Source organism: Anomalospiza imberbis, chromosome 6, assembly GCF_031753505.1.
Source record: "Anomalospiza imberbis isolate Cuckoo-Finch-1a 21T00152 chromosome 6, ASM3175350v1, whole genome shotgun sequence".
Lineage (NCBI taxonomy): Eukaryota > Metazoa > Chordata > Aves > Passeriformes > Viduidae > Anomalospiza > Anomalospiza imberbis.
In genome coordinates, this window is record NC_089686.1 from 62,175,214 (window position 1) to 62,197,370 (window position 22,157).

The 22,157-nt window shown below is 40.1% G+C and overlaps 1 protein-coding gene across 2 annotated transcripts in view; it reads left to right on the forward strand.

The window, feature by feature from the left end:
* LGR4 (leucine rich repeat containing G protein-coupled receptor 4) overlaps nt 1–22,157 on the forward strand; it is a 136,980-nt gene that overhangs the window by 109,712 nt on the left and 5,111 nt on the right. For both annotated transcript variants that reach the window (XM_068194832.1, XM_068194831.1), the window contains exons 3-17: nt 1,159–1,230; nt 2,683–2,754; nt 11,967–12,182; nt 12,796–12,867; nt 14,263–14,331; nt 14,893–14,964; nt 15,051–15,122; nt 15,766–15,834; nt 16,256–16,327; nt 17,411–17,476; nt 18,053–18,124; nt 18,956–19,027; nt 19,313–19,438; nt 20,577–20,698; nt 21,254–21,328. In XM_068194832.1, coding sequence (XP_068050933.1) covers nt 1,159–1,230; nt 2,683–2,754; nt 11,967–12,182; nt 12,796–12,867; nt 14,263–14,331; nt 14,893–14,964; nt 15,051–15,122; nt 15,766–15,834; nt 16,256–16,327; nt 17,411–17,476; nt 18,053–18,124; nt 18,956–19,027; nt 19,313–19,438; nt 20,577–20,698; nt 21,254–21,328 — 1,319 coding nt within the window. The remainder of the gene's footprint in view (nt 1–1,158; nt 1,231–2,682; nt 2,755–11,966; nt 12,183–12,795; nt 12,868–14,262; nt 14,332–14,892; nt 14,965–15,050; nt 15,123–15,765; nt 15,835–16,255; nt 16,328–17,410; nt 17,477–18,052; nt 18,125–18,955; nt 19,028–19,312; nt 19,439–20,576; nt 20,699–21,253; nt 21,329–22,157) is intronic.

Here is a 22,157-nt window from a genome sequence, read left to right on the forward strand (position 1 = left end):
ACTGGGTTGTACATAGAGTTTCTACGGGTGATTTCATTGCACAGCCTTGTCCAACATTGCTTTTGCCTAGCTTGGATATGAAACCCAAGTCTAAAACCAAATACTTTGGCTGAAACTTCTGCATCTTATGTCAGTTATGGATTACCAGGTGTTTTGCATTATTGTCTTTACCCTTGATAAAATACAGCTATTAGCAGCTCAAGCAAGGCTGGACTGCAGATCTGGGCAGGGGAGAGGTAAAATGTTGAAGAAAGAAAAAAGAGTGGGGGAAGGGGAGCAAGCTGTTTGGAAGGAACTTTTTGAATGCTGTTTCTGCCTTCCTGCTTTGTATTCTGCAGCATCCCCCATCTTGATTACTTTTAATATCATGGTGATTTTCATCATTTACTTTGTGTTAAGGTCTAGCAGTGCAGATTTGAAACCAGCCACATTTTGAGAGAGAGTATATGGCTGAGTGAGAATCCTGTTCCATTTCTCCCTGCCCCAAAAGAATTTCCTTCCTTGAAAAGTCCCTCCAGATAGCTGACCAAAAAGATGAAGTATGGCCAATATTATGTCTTGGTCGTATCAGTAGGTGTCCTGTCAATTGTCAGCACTGGGTGAACGTACCACTGGCTTGTGAATATTGTGTTCACATTTGGGATTCTCACAGAGACTTCTGCTGCTGTGCTGTAGCATCTAGCATCTGTTTTTACTTAGCTTCATACTTTCTTTAGGAACTGCTGCATAGATTAAAAGTGCGTGGGTACCGGAGCATGTTTCAGCGGAGCAATGCTGAAAGCCAGAGGATTGTGTTGGTAAAGGCACTTTCAAACCAGTGCAGTAAGAAGGTTCTTCATCATTCTAGGGTGTGCTAGAATGATGAATGAATGAATCATTCTTACCAGTACCGTAAGAAGGTTCTTCATCATTCTAGGGTGTGCTTTATCTAGCACGTTTGCAAAAGATATCCACGAGGCTGAGTAATGCATCCTCATTGTTAAAAATGTGCTGTAAGTAAAATAAGTGTTACAACCTTGGGAGATTGTGAATGTAGCCTAATTGAATGGGAAATGCATAATTGCTTGCAAGATTTGATATTGCAGTGATTTTCCTTGTTAGATGGTTGTAGAAGTACTGTATTTTGTGACTGAAATTATTATTGCAATTTTTTTCCAGGCGACTGGCTGGCAATGACCTTACTTTCATCCATCCAAAGGCCTTGTCTGGGTTGAAAGAACTCAAAGTTCTGTAAGTAATTGGGTTTTAGAGCTTCATAGCTTGCTCTATGCTTTCTTAGTACATAGCCAGACTCTTTACTGGTAGGCTGGAGGAAATTTTTTGCCCTCTGTCCTCCTAAAGTATAGCTTTCCTACTGTTTTTTTCTTGACAAAGCCTGCTGGATGTGGTTAAGATGACAGTGATTAACTTGAGTATAATTGCTGCATTTTATTAGAGCACTTATTTGTTTCTGAAGTATATCTTGTAGCAGAAGAATCAGAGGAAAAATCCTAAAAAGAACATGTAAGCTTTTGTTGTTCTCCACCCCATCAGCATACTCTGTCAGGTACCTGGCATTATCAGGTAGTACTATACTTAGAGATTTAATACAGTCTTTGAATTATTCCCTACTGGCAGTAGGAAAAAATTGAAATAGTTTGGTGCTTCTCCAGGTGAAAATGGCTTACTATTAAAGAAGTCTTCTGTTTTTCTTTCTAAGATAAGAATTTTTATGGCAGTTGTTTTTCCATAGCTAAGGATAAAAAAAGCTTTCTGTTGTTAAAGGTTTTAACAAACTCTGTTAGAAAGCTGTAGCATTTCTGATCATGTAAATACTTCCAAATGCTAGCAGAGTAATAGGTAGTTAATTAAAGAGATATTAAAAAAGAAAAAAAGCAGACTTTGAGGTTTTAAAGAACAAAACACAGACACTATTAGCAGGGTACAGATGAGGGAGCTGCCCATTTGCAATACTATTTGATATGATATTGTGTGAATTGAAAGCAAAGTGTCAAAGTTCTTGAAGACACATCCATTGCAACACTTAACACTGGAGGTGCCTGAAATTCTAGCAGTCCTTGGAAAAATGTGGGACATGGGTCTTAATTAACAGTTGTCTGCTTGAATTTTTACCCCAGTATGTGCCAAAACTGAGTAAGATTTTATGAGGTTATTTACATTCTTGTTATAAAAAAACTCACATGACATACATTGTCCTGTAAGACAATTCTGAAACTAGCAACATTATTCAGCTTGGCCCAGTGGTACTTTTTTGTGAGCACACTTTGTAAACGAGATTGTTAATGCATTGTGTATTGATGCAACTTCAGGAAATAGTAGAGGTTTCTGTGTTTTCTAGCATGTGTAAGATAATTCAACAAGAAAACAATAAAATATCTCATGTAGCAAATTTGTCCTAGTGTTGTTTAACCTCTTCAGTGAGTTCCCAAGGGAATTTCAGCGTATTGTATCACAGCTTGTTCTGTGCAAATGAATGCTGTTAATGAATGAGTTGTCAATAAAACTGAAATAGACCATTGTTTCATTGTTGCCTTTGGGCATCTGGTCTTGAGAATTCTACGTGCATTTACAGACACCAGAAATCTGGGAGACCGTAGCAGGTCTGTGGGCTTTTCTGTTACCTCTCCCTCTGATAAAGATGATTGTCCAGTTCCACTTTACTAACAGAGTCGATTTTTACAGAACCCTCCAGAACAATCAGCTGAAGACTGTACCTAATGAGGCCATCAGAGGATTGAGCGGCTTGCAGTCCTTGTAAGTTGCCTTACTTTGCTTTTGGTTTGGGATTGTTCTCCAAGCTCCACTTTCAGTCACTCTGTACACCTTTGCTTCATTCTACAGTTATGAACTATAATGATGTATGTGTAATAATGTACCTGGAGTTTCTGAGAGTGCAGCTGCAACTGGAACAAAGTTTCACAATTAAAATTCATGACGAATTTTATTTGTCATCTTTGGTGGAGTGACCCAAATGCAAATGCTTTCAAAACTCCAGCACCAGGTACAAGATTGCTGTGTGACTGCAGTGGTGGTGTAGTTAAACTCTAAGCCCTCTTGCACATCCTGAGCTATTTAAGCAATTCTTAAATGTTATGCAAAAATGAATTATGCCCAAGTCTTTTGTATCCAGAGCAGGAAAAGGCATTTCTGGGAAGAAGCATTACTTGAGGCATGCATAGTACTGGTTTTGGGAAGGTGTTGCAATCTCACAGACAGTTATGGATACCTCAGCCATCATTGCCAGTTGCACATAAGGTATTTCATATGTGCTTATACTACCTCATGGCTTATTATGTTTTATAAAGCATCTTAATCATCCCTTAATAGTTAATTACAGCTCTCTAGGTGGTAGATGCCTATCACTGTGAGGAGGAGGAGGTGGGAGGGGCTGCAAAATATTTCCTCCTTCCCACTTACCTCCAGAGAGAGAGAGGGGAAGAGAGAGTGTAAATTATCTGTTCTGTCTGTGCCAAAGTTCAGGTTTGTGGCCCAAGACCCTGTTTCTTTCATATTACGGATTTTTGGGGGAAAAAAAATAAACCAAAAACTTTTGCAAAACAGATTTGCAAATTGTTGCATGACTTTTGCAAAGGTGCTTTTCTGCATTAAGCTTGGATCTTGGCCCTACTGGTTGCAGCTGCTTGGATATTCCACTAAGCAGGGATTTCAGTGTCCAGATTTCATTCTTGTTTTAACATGTGCATAGAAGAGAAAATACCTTGGTCTTGGTGCAAATACTATGCATTGTAAAAAAAGGCCTTCAAATTGCATAAGAATAAACCTTCAGTAATAATTTAAAACAAAACAAAAGCTTCTTCTTGGCTTCCAGCATTTCTTTGATGGCAAAAAGAGAAACTGCTCTAATAAAAATGCTTGTCTACAAATCATCCATTTCATTTGCAGTGAACATTCTTTTTTCTATACATATTTACAGTAATGTTTGTTCTCTAATTGAAGTTTAAAATAGTAAATCTCCAGTTGCTGGAGATGGTAATTTGATGATAATTTTATGTGCAAAAGGGAAGGAACAAAATTTAAGAGGGGGAAAAATGAATGTATAAATTCAGTCATTATCTCTCCTTTTTAAAAATTTGTATGTTTTTTAATATTTTTGGGAAGATGGCTCTATTAGAGCTATTTTTTTAAAAATTAAACATTTTCATTTTGAACAAAATAGTAGGATAATTGTGTAAGATTGTATAATGTAATCATTATAATCACCTGACCAAAGCATCCTTACAATGAAGATATAATAGCAACAATTTCAAATGTGGTGAGATTTCCCTTTCTAGGAGCTTCATTGTTCAAGGGCAGTTGATAAACTTTATAAATTTTAGGATGATGAAAAAGGAGGAAATTAGGCTAGTAAGTAGTAGCAGCAAGCTGCTTGTTACTTCTTTTTCTGAGGAAAAGCAAGTTGAGATTTCCAAATAACCGTTGGCAATCCGGTGGGCGAGTCCAGCCTGGAAGTCACAACAGGTATCAGAGGCACAGACAGTTCTGAGCTGGAAGGAGCACTGGATCCAGCTCTCTAGTGGATGGTCAGGAAACCGAATTACTGAATAAATGAGCTGCACAGGGACTGGAGCCATGACTTGGTGTTAGCAGCACCGTGCTCTAACCAGCTGAGCTCATCTGAAGCGCAGGAGGATTTTATCCAGGCCTTTTTCTTTCCGTCCACTGATGTGACTCAGCCTTTGCTTTGTGATTTGTTAGAATGGGCAGGACTTTGAGAATAAATTGGGTTTTGATACACGTGTAGTGAGAGACGAAAAGCATTTGTTCTATGCAGTTTGTTCACTTCACCAGAATGCATTCCTGTGATTTTAATGAATTTCAGGAAAACTTTGTTAGCATTACTCATGCATAATTACACTGATTATGCATATCCCCTAGTAATGCAGATAGCACCTTCTGGCAGAGAAATGGAAGAGTGGTCCTCTGAATTTTGTGTCTGAACAGGGAAACATAAGTGTCAGCATCCTGCTTATTGTATGAAAAAATAAGGAAAAAAGTTATTTATTCCCCTCCCTAAGGAATTTTTGTTAATTCAAAACTCCCAAATTGCTGGAAGCTTCTTTTAAAACAAATAATTAATTGCAAAATATATGTTAGGATAGCCTGCTTCTACTCTTTTATATGATCTCCATCCCAAACCTACAGGTTTAAACATTGCTGAACTGTCCCTCTTTTGGCAGTTTCCCAGTTTGCTCTGAAGTATGGTTCAGGGGTAATTTTTTGTTGGTGAAGGCACAAACTCTTTCCTCACAAAACTTTACAGTATATTGATAACGATTTCATTTGAAACACCTTTACAAGTGTTTTCTGTCTTAATGTGCTCCAGTTTTTAGCTTCCTAGGAGGGCAGTTGCCACAATGTGGTATGCATTAGCAAACTCAGTGAACATACCTGGGTGGAGATAAAGGAGATGGTTACAGCAGCTTCATGGTCTGTGGTGTTTATATTGCAGCTGGTGAGTAGCCAGCCTGGTTCAGAATACTGAATGACAACGCTTTATTTTCTCTTTGCATGGAATATTTTTTCTCAGCTCTGGCCTCCAGAAGAGAGTTAGAACAGGGTTCTTGATATGGAGGTGAAATTTAGCAAAATTAAGGAGTTGTACTGAGTGGAAGCTTGCTGTGTAGCACCCAGAAAAGTTTATCTGGCAGGATGTGTGCTCACATTGCAAGATGCTGTGATAGGTGTGGCTGTGGGACAGCTCTGCCAAGGGAGAAGCCTCTGGTTGTCCAGCTTGTGCCTCTTTTAGTAGCTGAAAAACCTGACAAAGGGCTTCACAAAGGTAAGCGATAGTCTTGACGCATTTTGGATCTGCAAAGTATCAGCAGCATGTTTTTGTTACTGCAAGGCCAATGAAGAGGTGTACCTTGTGCTTTAGGTCTGGAGATGGTGTTGGTGAGGTTTGTGGGCAGTCCCAGGGTCACACAGAGAGCGCAGCCCTGGAGCTGCTTCCTGGGAGCCAATGGCTCGGAAGCCATTGAGGAAAGTCTCTCCTCTAAGTGCTTTGGCATACTTGACTGTGATGACTTATTTTGTTTTTATTCTTAGCTTTGACCCAGAACCTGGGGATCTGTAAAACTGCAGCAGTCTTTAGGGTTGCTCTGATTGACCACAGAAACCCAGCTACTTAGGAATAGTCTAGTACAAACCCCAGTGTGTGACAAATACTGGAATTACACTATTTAAACAAAGACTTTCAGATGCTTTACAAAGGGAAACTTGATTCCACTTGAATAAAAAAACCCCACAGATCTAATTGCCCCTGTGCATTAGCCATCAATCCAGGAGTCTTTTGCATGCCTGTCAGAATCTGCTAATGTATTAGGTACAATTGGTTGTAATTGCAGTTCTGCTGTCCCGGCACATGTGCACTCTTGCCCACATGCAGGGAATATCGGAGCATTCTGCAGCAGCGGCTCAAAGCACTGCAGCTTTGCAGTTCTGCCAGATTCCCAGTCGGTGGGACCTGGGATCCTGCCATGGGGTACTGAGCTGCGCTGGCTCCTGCCTCTCCTGCTGTGTGGGCGTTCACCTGAGCTGCACGGGCGAGTGTCTCCGTGCCTGTGGTCAGCAGGCATTTCCTGCAGTGCCTGCTGGCACTTCTGGCTGCCTGAGCAGCCTGACCTGCTCTCAGCAGCTCCACAACCAGTTCTGCAGTCTGCTTCCGTGTCTTAGGAGGCTGCAGCAGCCTTGAGGCAGGATAAGGCAGGAGGCATGGATGTGCTGAACTGGGATGGGATACGTTTTGTGGGAGTGGGAATCAGCTTGGCCCAGCTGGAAAAGACTGGGGTCCTAATGTAGAACTGAAAGGAGTGAGAGCAGAATCATGCTTTGCAGGGTAAAAATGTATGGGAGAAGCATGGGGACAGAGAATGGAGTAATATTTCAGTCATATTTAAAAATATAAATATGACTGAATACGGCTTAATTTATAACATTAAACATATGAAATGTGTTTAATATTCTAAATTAATTTTAATATGTCTGTTTATAAAGTTAAATGATTATAAATAAATTCAGACATATTTAAAATATATGCTATAGCACACATCAGCTGCAGTCTCGAATTTTTAGCTTTTTTGTATTTTAGGAAGGGTTCCTTATACAGATCAAGTTAATATCTGTATTTATTGAAGAAGTCAAATCTAGAAACATTCTGCTGGTAATGAAACTGTCCAGTTCTAAGCCATAGTAAATGTTGCTGACTATTTCAGTAACATAAACCATAAATGCAAGATGTATCAGAAGGGAAGATCCCTGAATTTGGAGAGAACAATGCAAATATAATCTTATATCAAAAATTACGTAGTTCTGTTCTAATTCTGCTGTCTTCTTCTTAAAGAGTGCTTTAGGGCTCCAGTTGATAATTTTGTGCTTCTGGATTGTAGCGTTTGGAAGGACAAGACGTGTCTGTAGGGACAGTAGTGTCTGGGAGGCTGTGGAAGGTGTTCCTCTACAGCAATGACTAGATGAAGTTAAGAAGCTTTAAATGGTGTTATATGTAGTCTGCACCCCTTCCTGTGGCAGGTATCTATTCAGCTAAGCACCTTGTGATGGTTTGTCTTCAGAGGTTTTCTAGTTTCCTGCTTTGCTGTTATTAAGGGGTTAAAGGGCATCCACCCTCAGATTTAGACGCTGGGAATGGAAGAAATTGACACATTTTCTCTTTAACCTGCAAAACCAATACAGACTTAAATACACTGAATATGTATTTCTTCCTTGAATATTTAGAGTTAAGAATGTGTAAGAACTCTGCTGAGCATATCTGATTGTGCTGAGAAGTCTTTAAATATACTGCTTTGTATACTTCACATATTTTTCTGTGCCATCTTTACCTTTAGAATGTGTTCTGGTTTTCTTGAAAGTGAGCTATGTTTTATTGTGAACTTCTGGCATTATTATTTTTATTATTAGCGAATTTCTGGCATTATTGTAGCTTTTTTTTAACTGTCTGGGCTTGCTTAAGGTATTGCTAAGTTTAAATAAGATCAGGGAGTTATTTAGAAATTGAATGATCAGAAACTTAAATGAGATGGTGAAAGTTAAATAGTATGTAGGCGAAATTAGCTGAATCCTCTGTGGGTACTTTGCAGCAAACTGTGACCTTTGACTGGTGCCATCTGAACAGATGTGAAGAAAGAGATGTGCTGGCTCGTCAGTACCGGTGATGGAAACAGCTTCAGCATGTATCATTAGTTCCTGAGGGCTGCTGTAAATTTGTCTTTGCGTAAAGCAAATCCTTGTGCCGATGTTCTCAACGCGTACTGCAGAGAGAGCCTCTGCTTGATGCAGTGAGCAAGCTCTCGAGCGTTCTAAAGTGCCTCTGTTAACATGGGTGGCTGCCTCCCACGGTGGCAGGATTTCCCAGGTACCAGCCTTATCTACACTCAACTTCAGGACTAAAAACCTACTCCACTGCCACTGGAGTGATTTCTTTGTGGTTTTTGAAGGAGCACTTTAAAGAGCCATGTTCTTTAACATTGCGTTGAGCAGAAGTGGTTTAAGCTGGGGCTGGGAGTGATTTGCCTTTCGTTAACATCAGCAGTAAACTCCTGCTGTACAAGGCTGTTAATTAGGCTGTTAGTACCAGGCTGTTAAAACCTCCCAGTCGCTGAAGCCTGGAAGACTGCCTGTGGTCACAGATGGAGCTGGTGAGGCTGGTCCTGAGGCCTCTCAGGCGTTACCTGTGGGGATGCAGGCTGTAGGGCAGATGCCCTGAGCAGCGTGCGTACGTTTGTGTGTAAGATCTCATTTATGTGTGTGCGTTAGATTTGGAGCTTCTCTTCATTTGAATTGGGGTAGGCGTTCTTACTAGTTCTGGGTTCCTTAAAGCAGAGCCAATTGTTTGAAAAGCTTGCTGTGTCCTATTTTAACTATATATCAAATACTGATGTAAGAGCTGCTGAATGCTTAGGTTTCTATCATCCTCCTGCTCTTTGCTTCTTCTGGAGTTGGTGAGGAGGGAACGTGAGAGGAATAAAAGTGAAGATGTCAGCTCCACAACTGAATTCTTAATTTATAGACTAAAATATAAGGATCTCTCACAAGCCAGTGCCTATAAGAAAGCTGGAATTGAAGTGACTTCTGAAATATTAGGGTCTAATTTGAAGAATATACTTGTATCTTTAACAGGATAATGGAAGAAGACAGTCTTTGTACAAAGTCCAGTCTAAGCAAAGAATATTGCTTGTTCTTTGTTAAATATTGGAGCTAGGGAGTATTCCCTTATCTACCTTAAAGAAAAGTTGTGGTCCTTAATTGTTAATGTTTTGTGAAGGTTGTCAAATATTTAACGTTTGTTTTCCAGTTGTTTCACTAAGAGCTTTGTTATGTGCATTTCACACTAACTGGGAGTGTTTCAGCTGTGTTTTGTGCATTCAGTATCATGTGGATAAGCTTTGACTGTTTGAAAGAGAAAGAAAGATAACCATGGCCTATTAGGCTCTTAGGAGAAATGGAGGAACACAAAAAAATTGTGGATGAGGCCAAATAACTGCCAAATACCGCTTTCACTTTCCAAACCTCCCTGGTAATGTCAGTGGTGGGTGGTGGTGTTCTTTGCCCCCCATCTTTGCTGCTGTGGGCTGGAGAAGGTAAACACTGGGATGGCTGTGGAGGGTCATCAGTTTAAAGTGTGGTACTTGGGTACTCGATCCTCCTGTCCTGGGGGACAGAGGGCTTGGCAAAGCCAGCTGGAAACTGGGGGTGCAGCATCATCTCCATGCCTGTCTCTGCTCTCCCTGGCTGAGTTCAGCTCCCTCATTGTGTGCATCCACCCCCCTCTGCTCACCTCCTCCTGTGAGGGGGGGAGAGGAGGAGCACGATGTGTGCTTTTGTTTTCCAGAGTCTCCTAGAATAAATGGAATTTAGCAAGGTGCCAGTGGAAGTACACATGGACTAGGCGAGCAGGGACAATGATCGAGGCCTGTCTCTTGAGTATGCTGCTTCTCTTAAAAAAACCCAAACCAACTCCTTCCTCCAACCAAAAAAAAAAAAAAAAAAATCTCAGAAAAAAAAAGGGAGGGGAGGGGCAGGGAGAAATTAGAAGACTCGGATATGTTTATTCCGTTGGGAAACAATGATTTGATCTTCAGGGAGCTGTGTAAATTTAGGAGAGAAGAAAGGTAATTTCTAGTTGCTTTTTTTCTGAAGCAGAGCCTCAGGCTTTTTTCCTCTCTCCCCCCAGCCTCTTTGTTTTCCTCCTTTATTATCATCAGACTTCAGTTCCTCTGAGATGTTCTAGTCTCCATGCAGCCTAAGAGCATTCAGGTAGAATATCATGCACACCTGTTGGACCATGGGCAAATGATGAGTGGATGCCAGCACATAAACCATAGGAATTAACTCTCTGATGTACAGCTTTAGAGCTAATGGCACCTCACTCATCTTAGGAGAGAACTTTGACTGCAGACAATTTTGTAAGTTCCCACTTGTAATAGCATATTTGTTGCTTAATTTGATGTATTTCTGGACTTTTTATTGCATGGAAATTCACATTATGACTTTCTTTCATAATAATTTGAAATATGCAAACTGCGCGCATCACAATAACAAACCTCTGTTTTAAGGAAAAAGATGAAGCATGTTAAAATCGTGATCAGGCTTGTGTTCTGCATTAATTCTTAGTCAGCGTTGTCTTCTCCCTTTGAATTCTGCTTGTCCTTTAAGTGTTGGGATCCAGATTTGTTGTGACTGTGCCTGGGGACAAATGCAGTGAAGTCACTTGGTCCACACTGCCTGCCTAGAGAAGGACAGGATGAAGGGCTGGAGGAAATTACTTCTGAAACTAACCTAGCTAGACTTGCAAGAGCATATTTGATCATAGCTTTAGAAACTGGAGAGTGCCAAGCCATTCCAGACTGTGCTGATTTGTGTCTTAAAGGGCATCCCTGTTATGGGAGGAGGGTGTGTGTGTTCTGTGTCCCTGTACAAGGCCCCATGGCTGATGCAGCAGTCGTTTCACACCAGCTGTGCAAGGTGCTGTCTTTGTGCTTGCAGGGAAGTCACCATGGTGCAGCTGCGTTGACCTGGAGATGACAGCCTTTAGGTCCAAGGGCCATCACGTATGGCCCAGTGCTCTCTGGGCTTCTCAGGCCCATTGAGGTCCATGCACTAGGAATGTTTTGCTTCTTCCCAGGATATTGAATCATCTCTGGGTCCTAGATATGTCCCCTTGTCCCCTCTTAGTTACTGCAAAGATTAACCCTGTCGTGGCTGGAGCCAGGACAGTTACTATTGCTAATTTTGCAACTGGCATTCATTTAGGGAAAGTGCATGATGGTAAATCCAGTGATGTACAGTAGTTAATAGTGCTGACGTGCTATTTTGCATTTTGTTCCGGAGAACGTTAGAAAAGATCAGGGGCAAGAGAGCAATCGGTTTTAGTTGAGAAGTTTTACTTGTTGGGATACTCACAACTCTGACTTGGTTCACAAATAGGTTTTAATAATCTTGTTCTCTAAAGTAGCCGCTTTGTTACTGTATAGCGGTGCCACCAAACAGAGCGTACAACAGTATACGATGCTGTCAACAAAGGAGATGTAGGGATAATCCATTCAAATGAGTAAATGCCTCTGCAGTCTTACGTATGCTGTCAGCTACTGTTGTGAAGACTTGTTGCTGTGTTAGAAGCTAGGGGTTTTGTGGGAGATGCCTTAATGGAGTTAGTAATTCATTTTGGTTAGCTGATTATAAGCATATCAATTTGTTCAAATGTTTTATTAGAAATGTTTGAGAAGTTGATTATGGAACTATTTTATGGGCTCTTCATTTGCCTTGAAGGGGGTTTTCATGCATCTTTCAATAAAACTTCAAACTTGGCAGTATTATTTCAGTGAAAGACACATAAGCTTGAAAAGAGATGTTCATGAACAGTAGGACTTGAGCTGGTATTTGTGCTGGTGTGCAGTTTGTGAGTTTGTTCCGTGATTCTTGCTGTTTCAATGCAGGCGTTTAGATGCTAACCACATCACTGCCATACCAGAGGACAGCTTTGAGGGGCTGCTGCAGCTGCGTCACCTTTGGCTGGATGACAACAGCTTGACAGAAGTCCCCATCTCTCCGCTCAGCAATCTCCCCTCCCTGCAGGCCTTGACGCTGGCTCTCAACAGAATAACTCACATTCCTGACTATGCATTCACCAACCTTTCCAGCCTGGTTGTTCTGTGAGTGTTTGTGTTTCACTGGGCACTTCGCTTTTCTCCTCAGTTACAGTTTTGGTTAATCCAGGGTGGCACTGAAAATGGTTATTTTGCTGTGTTTTAGCTCAGGAGCAGCCTGTACTGCTAACATGAGATGATACCATGTATGTTAGAGAGCCTGCTGAAGGTTTGCTAAAGACTTAAAGCCACATGAGTTGTGGGTAGTGAGATTTGATTTCTGACATCTCCTTATATAAGGAATACTTGAAAACAATGGTTGTCAGAGAAAGCTTTCAGAGATATGAAAAGAAGAAAAAATTATTTTCTCTGAAACCTGTCTCTTTGTAATCTTAAGAATCTCTGTGGTATAATAAGAAAAATATGTTTCTGTGTTTGCTATATTTTTATCACATTTCTGAATAGTGATTAAAGATATAAAATAGGTTGTATTGACTGCAAGCAATCTGTTCTTTTTCCACATGAGGATGAAATATTCTGTCTGGAAGTGAAATACATTCTTCTGTGTAATCCACCCCATGCAGTGTTTTTTCCTAAGCTGTTTAACTCTCTTCATTTCATAGAAATACCTGCTAATTTGTTAACTTATATGAAATAATTCACTTGTTTTGGTTTTCAGACATCTTCATAATAATAAAATAAAAACGATAGGAAAACACTGTTTTGATGGATTAGACAACCTTGAAACCTTGTAAGTATGTTTCTTAAAATAATTTGTGGTCAGTGTTTGTCTCAGTCTCAGCTTAATCAAGGTTGCCGTACTGGCTATGATGAAAGTTTTGCAAATCAGGCGTGTGTGCACTGTGCCACTGACACTTAGGTCCAGCTCAGTTTTGGAACTGAAGGCTGCTATCAGTGCACTGCCCCACAGAAACAAATGAACTACGCTGAGAAGCAGGTAAATACTAGCCTGGGTGAAATGCCATGCTGGGTGATGTGGCTCTAATGTTCCTGGCCCTGGTCTAGCTGGTCTACCTCTGCATAGCACTCTGCTGAGCCAGCTGGACAGACCACAAGTGTTTGGGTGGCCCCAGGAGTGACAAGGGACAAATATTTGTTTCTCAGATTTCCTGTAGGGTTAAATGGACACAGGATACCTTGCCAAAGCTGTTGTGTGACAACAGGAGGTTTCTGATAGGGTCTCAGGGGGCTGTTGCTCCTCTGTTCCTCATCCTAAACCTCCCAAGTGCCTCACTGGCAAGGACTGGCTTTCAGCTGCTTGGGTCACATTTCCCATTTCCCTGCAGCTCACTCAGGGAATGTCCAATAAGTGAGATCTCCCTCAGCAGTGCCTTTTTTAATGCTTTGAAGAATGCTAAATAGGTGAAACGAATGAAGGGGGCCAAGGGCAAGCCAGTGACAAGCTCTGTTAACATGAGGAGCTTGGATGAGGCCAGAAATGCTGCTTACTTCATCTCTTCACCCTCAGTTAAGCAGTGATGAGCTGGGTAATTAGATACAGCTGATACAGGACTCTGAAAATGTGTTTTGCCATTTATAAGGGATCACTTTTGCAGAGGTCCTGATACCACTGCTGGAATAGTGACAGCTTAACTGAGAATTCAGCAGCTCCCCATCACCAATCTGTCGTGAGGCTTTGCTGTGCTTCTGATCAGTATTTATAATTGGCTTTGCTGCAAGATTGCCTTTACGTAATGGCTTATTTACTATTTGTCTTATAAAACCTTGACAAAAGGTATTCTTAGTAAGGTGATAATAGAGTAATCATTTGTATCTGCTTTTTTTCTAAAATCTTTGAAATCATGGTTCATTTCTGTGCAAATTCTGTTGAAGAAGAATCTGTGAGGTATTGAATAATACTGAGCTTAGGAAATATTAAGGAAATAATATTTTACTTAATATGAATAATCCTCTGGGTAATATTAAATATTTTACCTAAGTTATTAGCTGGTTATAAAGCATGTAAAACATCAGAAGATGAAATCTAGGTTGAAGTCATTCTATGGTCTAGCTAAAGGTGTTTGTTTTTTTTTTTCTTTCGTTGGACTGTCTTAAACAATTTTTTTTTTTGACAATTCAAGGTACTGTTAAAAATTTTATAATGTTCTTGCTTTGTTTCTTCTAGGGATTTAAATTATAATAACATGGTAGAGTTCCCTGAAGCCATAAAAGCACTTCCAAGTCTAAAGGAGTTGTGAGTATTACTTATTCTCCCTTTTTACCAGTTTTCATTCTCCTTTTCATAAATAAAAAGGGGAGAAAATTTCCTGTATTTAAGACTGCTTGTCTCATTGTGCAGGAGCCTAAATTAGGTTAGGTTATGCTAAGTGAGGCTATAATTAAAAGAAAATATAATCATCATCTGGAGAGGGCATGTGTTGAAAATTATTGTGGAGTTACATAAGCAGGAGAACCATTAGCATAGATGTGAATCAGGTGATGGTTCTGGCCTCCAGGTTAGGTACTCCTTGATGATGCACCTTTTCCTTGTCCCCTCTTAAGAGACGAGTGAGAAAAGTGAAAGTACAGCATTATGCCGGATCAAAATAATTCCTTTCTAATGAAATATTTTCATTTTAGCTGCTGTGCAGCAGACAGAAATCATTACAATTACTCCTGCAGATTGACTTAGTCCTATTGCAGTCCTTGTTATGGCAGGGTTGGGAATTGAGCAGATGTGGTGAAAATGATTACTGGTTGAATCTGCTGGCAGTATAGTTTTAAATGTTGGGTTTTTCTTTGCTGATATCTGTAGGGGATTTCACAGTAACTACATTTCCATAATTCCTGATGGTGCATTTGCAGGAAACCCCCTTCTAAGAACAATGTAAGTAATTTCCATCCATCTGTTTTTAGCCTTTAGCAGACAGTGACTGTAAGAACAAACCCTGAAATGTGTTTTTCATTTCCTAGACATTTGTATGACAATCCTTTGTCTTTTGTGGGGAACTCAGCATTTCAGAATCTGTCAGATCTGCATTCCCTGTAAGTACCTTCTTGACAATACTGTACAATAAATGGGTATGAAATGTTGTAGCTAAGAACTGAAAATAAATTTTCTGACTCCCTCTTAAAGGGTTTTTTTTCAGTAAGTTTTAATAAATATTGTTATTGTTGGGAATATCTAGTTTCTTAAGAAGCTCTATTAAATACACTCTACAACTTTTTTTAAATTACCTTTCATAAGGTACATAACCCAAGGCCAAGAGCTCAGATTCTTAGTTAAACAATCTGCACTGTGTCCTTGGTGGTTTTTTGAGCAGGGAGGTACATTGTGAGAATGTTTTGCAGGTTAGTGCATGTATGCTCTTAAAAGATACCACTTCTGGGGGTGATGAATAAGCAAAAGGGAGTGAGACAAGCTACACTTTTCATGAGTATTGATAGCACTCTTTTCAGTTTGATGAATTCCAATTGTTTGCTCATGGAGGAGTAATTTATTAAGCAAATGAGTAGCATAGGAAGCAGTGAAAAGACAACTTCCACACATTATTCAAGTATAAAATTTAAAAGCAGGAAGAATGTTAGAATGTCTCCTTGGTGTAAATATCTACCTGATTATAAGACTGAATGTCACAATTCAATTTCATAGTAGTTCACACCTAATTTTCATGGGGATTTTTTTTAGGGTCATTCGGGGTGCCAGCATGGTGCAGTGGTTTCCTAATTTGACAGGAACCGTAAATCTGGAGAGCTTGTAAGTGTCTTCTGCAGAAATAAATTCCTGTGTTTGCCTCTTGTGAAGTAATGGAGATATGATTAGTGGATCTGTAGAGAAACTGCATATATGTTCTCTTCCTGTCAATAAATGTAATGATACAGTTTTCCTCGCTGTGATACCTGGGTGACACTTAGTGGGTTTTTTTTTCAGTAGGGGAAGCTGAGAAAAAGCTATGAAAAAGGCCATTGATAGTAACCCACTCTCCCAGAAATGAAAAACAGAAAAATTGTCCTCTTCAAAAAAACAAAACAAAAAAAACCAAACCCAAATAAACAAAATTGGGTGGGTGAATCTAGAACCCTGATAGTATTCTATTCTTGTATATCCTTGTTATGCCATCTGTCATAAACAAAAGAAGCATTTATATGTGTGGGTTTGTTGGGTTTTTTCCCCACAGAACTCTTACAGGAACCAAGATAAACAGTATTCCTGTTAATTTGTGCCAAGAGCAAAAGTTGCTTCGAACTTTGTAAGTATACATATTGTGCCTCTCTTCATGCATCAGAATGTTTTGAAAGAAATCTAATTTGAAGTCAAAGTATTACTTTGAATGTTTCCTCCTAGTAGTTCTACTGAAGCTGGAAATGTGGTTTCTTGATTGTTTTTTGATTTGATGTAATGCCTTACATTCCTTAAACAGAGTCCTCTTTAGAGGGGTATGTTACGTTTCCTTTGTTAGTGAGATATGTAAGGTGGTGCTGCACAGACCCATCTTCAAATTTGTTCTGCCACCGTTCATTGTTAACAGAACTGTAGTTAGCTACGTTCACAGGTTAAAGGACAGTTAGTTACAGTGCTTTGACTTCTTGTGTTCAGGAACAGAGGAGAGCAGCAGGAACCAAAGAAAAGGAGATGAGGAGTAGGAAGAAGATAGCAATACAAAGGCTAGACGTAAAAAGCAGTGAGCATGTGTTAAAATTGATGCAAAAAAACCCCAAACTGGTAACTGAAACTATTAGGGGGATGGGGTCAAACTGTGTTTGCAAAGGATGCACGTAGGAAAATGTGGAACAGAAGCAAATCCTGAAAAGGGAGGAGAAAAAATACCTTCTGTTTGATAGAAGAAAAACAGGAGGAAAAATGATGAGGTGGGATTTATTTTCAAACAGCCATTTACCTTCCAAATAGAAATTTTAAGATTCTTTGCTTGTTTCTAGTCTTTTTTCTTCATTGTTTCACAGAACATTCTAAGCTTTCCTAGCTTTGCTTAAGCAATTACCAGCACACTAAACAAAATTGGCACCAAATTTATATGCTTTGCATACAATTTACCTAGTTTATTCTAAATAAGCAGGTTATGAATAATTTTTTTAGATTATAACTCTCAATTCAGGGAGCATGTCTGAAATGTTTTTAGGGTACGTGTATACCGAGATGTAGAGTTCACACTTGTGATTCCCTCTGTGATTTTCTCTAAAGTACCCTTGGTTTCTCAGCAGAATGGTACCAATAGGATGATTTTTCTGTCACTCTATTTAATAGTTACAAGTGATGAGATGTTTCAAGTAGAAGGGAGGTAATAAGCGCCCTTCTCCCATTTTCTGTTTTGAAGGGACTTGTCTTATAACAGTATAAAGGACCTCCCAAGTTTTAAGGGCTGCCACACCTTGGAAGAAATGTAAGTAGAAATAAGTGTTGTTTATTTTTATAAACTCCACAGTATTCTGAGTCCACATCTCTAGAGCCTTTTTTGCTTCATGTTTGATCCTAATTTTCAAAAATTAAGGACAGAGAGAGATAGTATTGGTGACCTCATATGAGAAGTGTGCTGGACAGAGAATTCAACCACTTGTGCTTTCCTTAATTAGCTAATGCTTAATTATTCCTGTGGTACAAAATTAATGAAAGACAGCTTAATCCTGCATAGTAATATTGCTTTGCACACAAATGGAATGGCTAGAATATGCCCAAAGACTCCGTGCAGAATGGAGAGTGTTACTTTTACCTTGAAAGTAATTCAGTCCACACTTCTTTAGTCTCTGCTAAATTGAATGAGTTGTGGATTGGGATTGGGCATAGGTGCTGGAAAGTGCTCCATGATTGTATGAACATAGCTGATGCAAGTCTGTCTGCAAGGGGAAACGAGTAAAACCTTCTCACTGGAAAGGCTAAAGCCCTGCATTAGCAGACACCGAGCTATCCCTTTGTTTGAAATCAGCTAACAAAGTTCTGTTTCTGCTTCTTCCCTTTGCAGTTCCTTACAGCATAATCAAATCCGTGAAATTGCAGAGGACACCTTTCAAGGACTATCCTCCCTCCGTGTCCTGTGAGTGCAGACGTAGCTGCGTGCTGAGTAAAACAAGATCCTGGTTTTGATTCCCATGTAAACTGATGTCAGGGTTTGGTGTTACACATTTGATTGATGGCAAAAGGCCAGCAGCCAGTTTGAGTCCTGTTCCTTCTATTCTCCATTTTATTTTTCTAGCATATAAATTTTTTTTTTATAAATATGAAGTCTACAAAACAAGATTTTTTTCAGTGGTCCAATATTTTGCATTGTAACTATATTATTTTATTGTATAATATTTGTTGGAGAGATCCTATCTGTTTTCCTCAGGAGAAGCAGATAAGTGAACAAAATGATCCTCTCCCCTTACAACTCAAGCTATATTAAGCTAGCAGGAAGAACAATCCAGAAATAGACAGGTATTTTAAGAAGAATGTTATAACTCATGGTGGAGCTGGATTTCAAATGTAGCAAAGCAGATGCTCCTCTGCTTGTTCTTTTGTTGTTTTCCCCCATCCGTTCCCACATGCCCTGCTGTCGATGCAGTTGTCACCAGAGTGGTCATCCTGTCATCTTTCTGCTGGGAATAGGTGGTTCCAGAGGCAGCCTCTGCCTTGGGAGCACAGCTTGTGCTGTAGTGCCAGAAAGAAAGGGAGAGGGAGCAGGAATGGGAGATGAGGTGAAGCAGGATACAGCTGCATTGCCAAGCAATTTGGGTACTATTGCACCTGGCTGAATGGGAAGAGAGGGGATATGTTCTGCTTTTCTGATAAAGGTATGATAGAATTGTCACCTTAGCTTTTTTCCTCAGTACAGTGGCTGTTAGATTTGGTGAAACTGCCAAGTAATCTCCTTTGGCATTCATTGCAGGGACCTCAGTAGAAATCGAATCCATCAGATCCACAAGGGAGCTTTCATCACTGTTGGAGCTCTTCTTAACCTGTAAGTAGTCTGGTCTGTGCAGTCACCTCCTCTCTCTTGCATTAAACTGCTGAGATAATAAATGCTTTTAGCTTAAAAGTCATCATTTGTTCACTATCTGTGAATCAGGAAGGCTCCTGCTAGCTGAGTACATGCAGGGCACGCTTCTTTAGAGTCCCTGCTGCACTGACAGGCATTTCCAGACCACGGCCTCGTATGACAAAGCCCTTCCCCGCTTTAATGAAGTGTGTGCCAGAGGGTCTTCAAACTTTCTTTGTAACACAGTGTTAATATTTCCCATTCCAGAGACCTGAGTTTCAATGAGCTCAGTTCAGTTCCAGCTGAAGGACTGAGTGGCCTGAACCAGCTCAAGCTCACGGGCAATTCTGAGCTGAAAGAAGCTTTGGCAGCCAAGAACTTCGCCAAGCTGCGGTATGTTGGTAAAGAACACGCCGGGTGCTTGCAGTGCCCAGCAGTGTGTGCTAAATGGAGCCAGTGTGTACAGTACTCGTGGCAAATGGTCTTTGCTGAGTCCTGCAGCATCTCAGTGCTGGTCTGTAGAAAGGGCATCTGACTGCTCTGCTGTAGAAGCCAGTTACAGATCATTTTCTTGGGATTTTTTTGGTATTTTTTCTCCACCACTTTTCAGGCAAGATATCATCTGGTTTGAGAGTAGTGCTTTGGGTAGATTTCCATTTGTTACTGAACCGAGCACATCTGTCTTTCACAGTGTGGAAAACAGGAGCAGGCAGGTGTCTGAGTACATAATCACCGTGCTTTATATATATTTTCTTAGAGGCAAATGATAAGAATAAAAATAATCATTCAAATGGAAGCCTGTAATTGATTTTTGTGGGAGATGGATCAGACAGTGATGAACTGTTTTCCATTTTACAAAGATGTTTCTGCATATTAAGAAGAAGCAGTCTGATGTTCATCCTAAATATTTCAAGAAGAGGATTCAGGATAGTTGATATTGTAGTCCTGAGTGAAAAATAATAGATTCTGGTCTGCTAGTCCCTCATTGTTTATGTGGTTTCTTTAGAACTCTGTGTGAAGATGTACTTCTTCTCTGCCAGAATAACAGTATTTACCATTTCTGCCAAACACACAAAAAATAGAGATCTTATTTTTCATTCTTTAGAATGAAGAGTGAGAATGAAAGATGTAACACAAGGTTGTGGTCATCTGGGAATTAACTTTCTTACAAAGCAGTTACTCTTTAATTAGCTTACTTAATTAGTGTCAGTTTAATTTCAGTAGCAATGCCACAAACTAACCCTGATCAGAATTCGGTTTGCATATGGAGTAGAAAGAATAGTAGAGAGCTAAATATCATAACATCATCTTTGTACTTCTCACTTGTATACGTCACCTGCCCTTTATCTCAGTGCAAGAGTTCATTAGAAATGGTTATACCTCATCCAGTTTGAAACAGTTTTTATCAGCCACTGTGAGAAAAAGATTTGAGTTTAGCACAGAAATGTGCTACTTAAATATTTTTAATAGCTGGCAATCTTAACTTTGGTTACAAAGTTTAATGGTCTTCCTTGTTCTGCCCGTGTTTCAGGTCACTCTCTGTACCATATGCGTATCAGTGCTGTGCATTTTGGGGTTGTGATTCTTACCTAAACTCCAATGCTGAAGATTCCAGTCACCAAGATCAAGGTGCCTTGATGGATCATGAGAAGGGTAAATGTTTCATGTACTTGACCAGCAGTATTGGTTTGTGCCAGACTAGAATAACTGTGTCTGTTGCCTTTGAATAAGGAAATAGGAAAAATACAAGTCATTATAGGGATACAAAGGAGGTCTCTGAAAGACCAATTAGCAATTGCTTACAAATCAGCAGTGCCATGTTCCTTGTAAACATGTGAAAGATATGTTGGACACTGTAAGACTTACCTGTTTGGAAAAAAAAAGTAATTAAAAAAAAGTCAAACTGCAGGTATTGCTTCTGTCATGGTTTTATTGTTCTCAGTGTTTCAGCCTTTCTATTCAGACAGGACTTGTCCTTCCCCTGTTTATTCAAGCTCCATAGATCTTTCCCCAGTGATCAAAGATGTTCCTCTGTTTCAAAGCCTTGTGAGCAGCAGTTTCTGCACTGGGCATCTGACAGAATGCAAACCAGAACCACTTCACTTGTCACAAGGCTCGGGTGTCAGTGAACTACTTCCATCCTAGGCAGCTTCACTGCCATTTCATTTATTTTTCTTCCTACAACTAACATGATTTTCACTTTTACAGCTAATGCAGATACTCTAAGAAATGCGAAAACTGAGGAATTGGGACAGACTATTATTCACTGTACACCAGCAACAGGTAAATCTTACAATGTGCTTTAGCCACACTGAACTTCAGGCATGGTGTTACGCAAAGAGCTGAGTGCAGAATTACATCTTTCATTCCTGGTAGTCATTCTGTACGCAGAAGATTAAATTCTCCAGTGCTTTCAGTAAAGCTTGATTTGATGTCTGTGTTGTTTTGGATGAGCAATCACAAAGATCTGACTCAGCTTTAGACACATAGCCCTTCATTAGAGAACTATGCTAGGAAAAATACCAAAATTTCTTTCCATAAGCAGAATAATCAGGACTGTAAAGCTTATATTTGGAGTCTGCTAATGCACTGCCTCCTAATTCTGCCTTATTTTTCCAAGGAGTTGTCTGTGGAGCAGACTGTGTGAATGCTCATCTGTTTCAGTAAGAGTTCAGCCCGTGCTTTAAAAGCTTAACTCAAACTGCTGTCTGTCACTGGTGGTTTTAAGGAAGCTTGATGTCTTTCCAGGAGAGAGGATAAGGAGCACCCATGTGATCTCTTCCCCAGCCCTGCTGTAGCTGCATTAACTGTGAGCAGAGGGCTGTTACAAGTAGCTGCAGTAGGCAGTAGCATCTTAAACTGCTCGAGACACTTGTGCAGTGAATAGTCTTATTGGCGTACCAGATTTACTCCAGCTCAGGCTTGAGCAGTCCAGGAGTGTTGAAAGTCTTTGATCTTGCAATGAATATTTTCACTCTAGGCAGCTTTGTTTCTGCCCTTCTGTTTCTCTTACTCAAACTGCCAATTTCCGTACAGCCTTCCACTCAGCTCCTGCAGCTCTTGCTGTGGTACCTCTTGCTTTCTGCCTTTGCCCCAGCCTCTCCAGAGGATT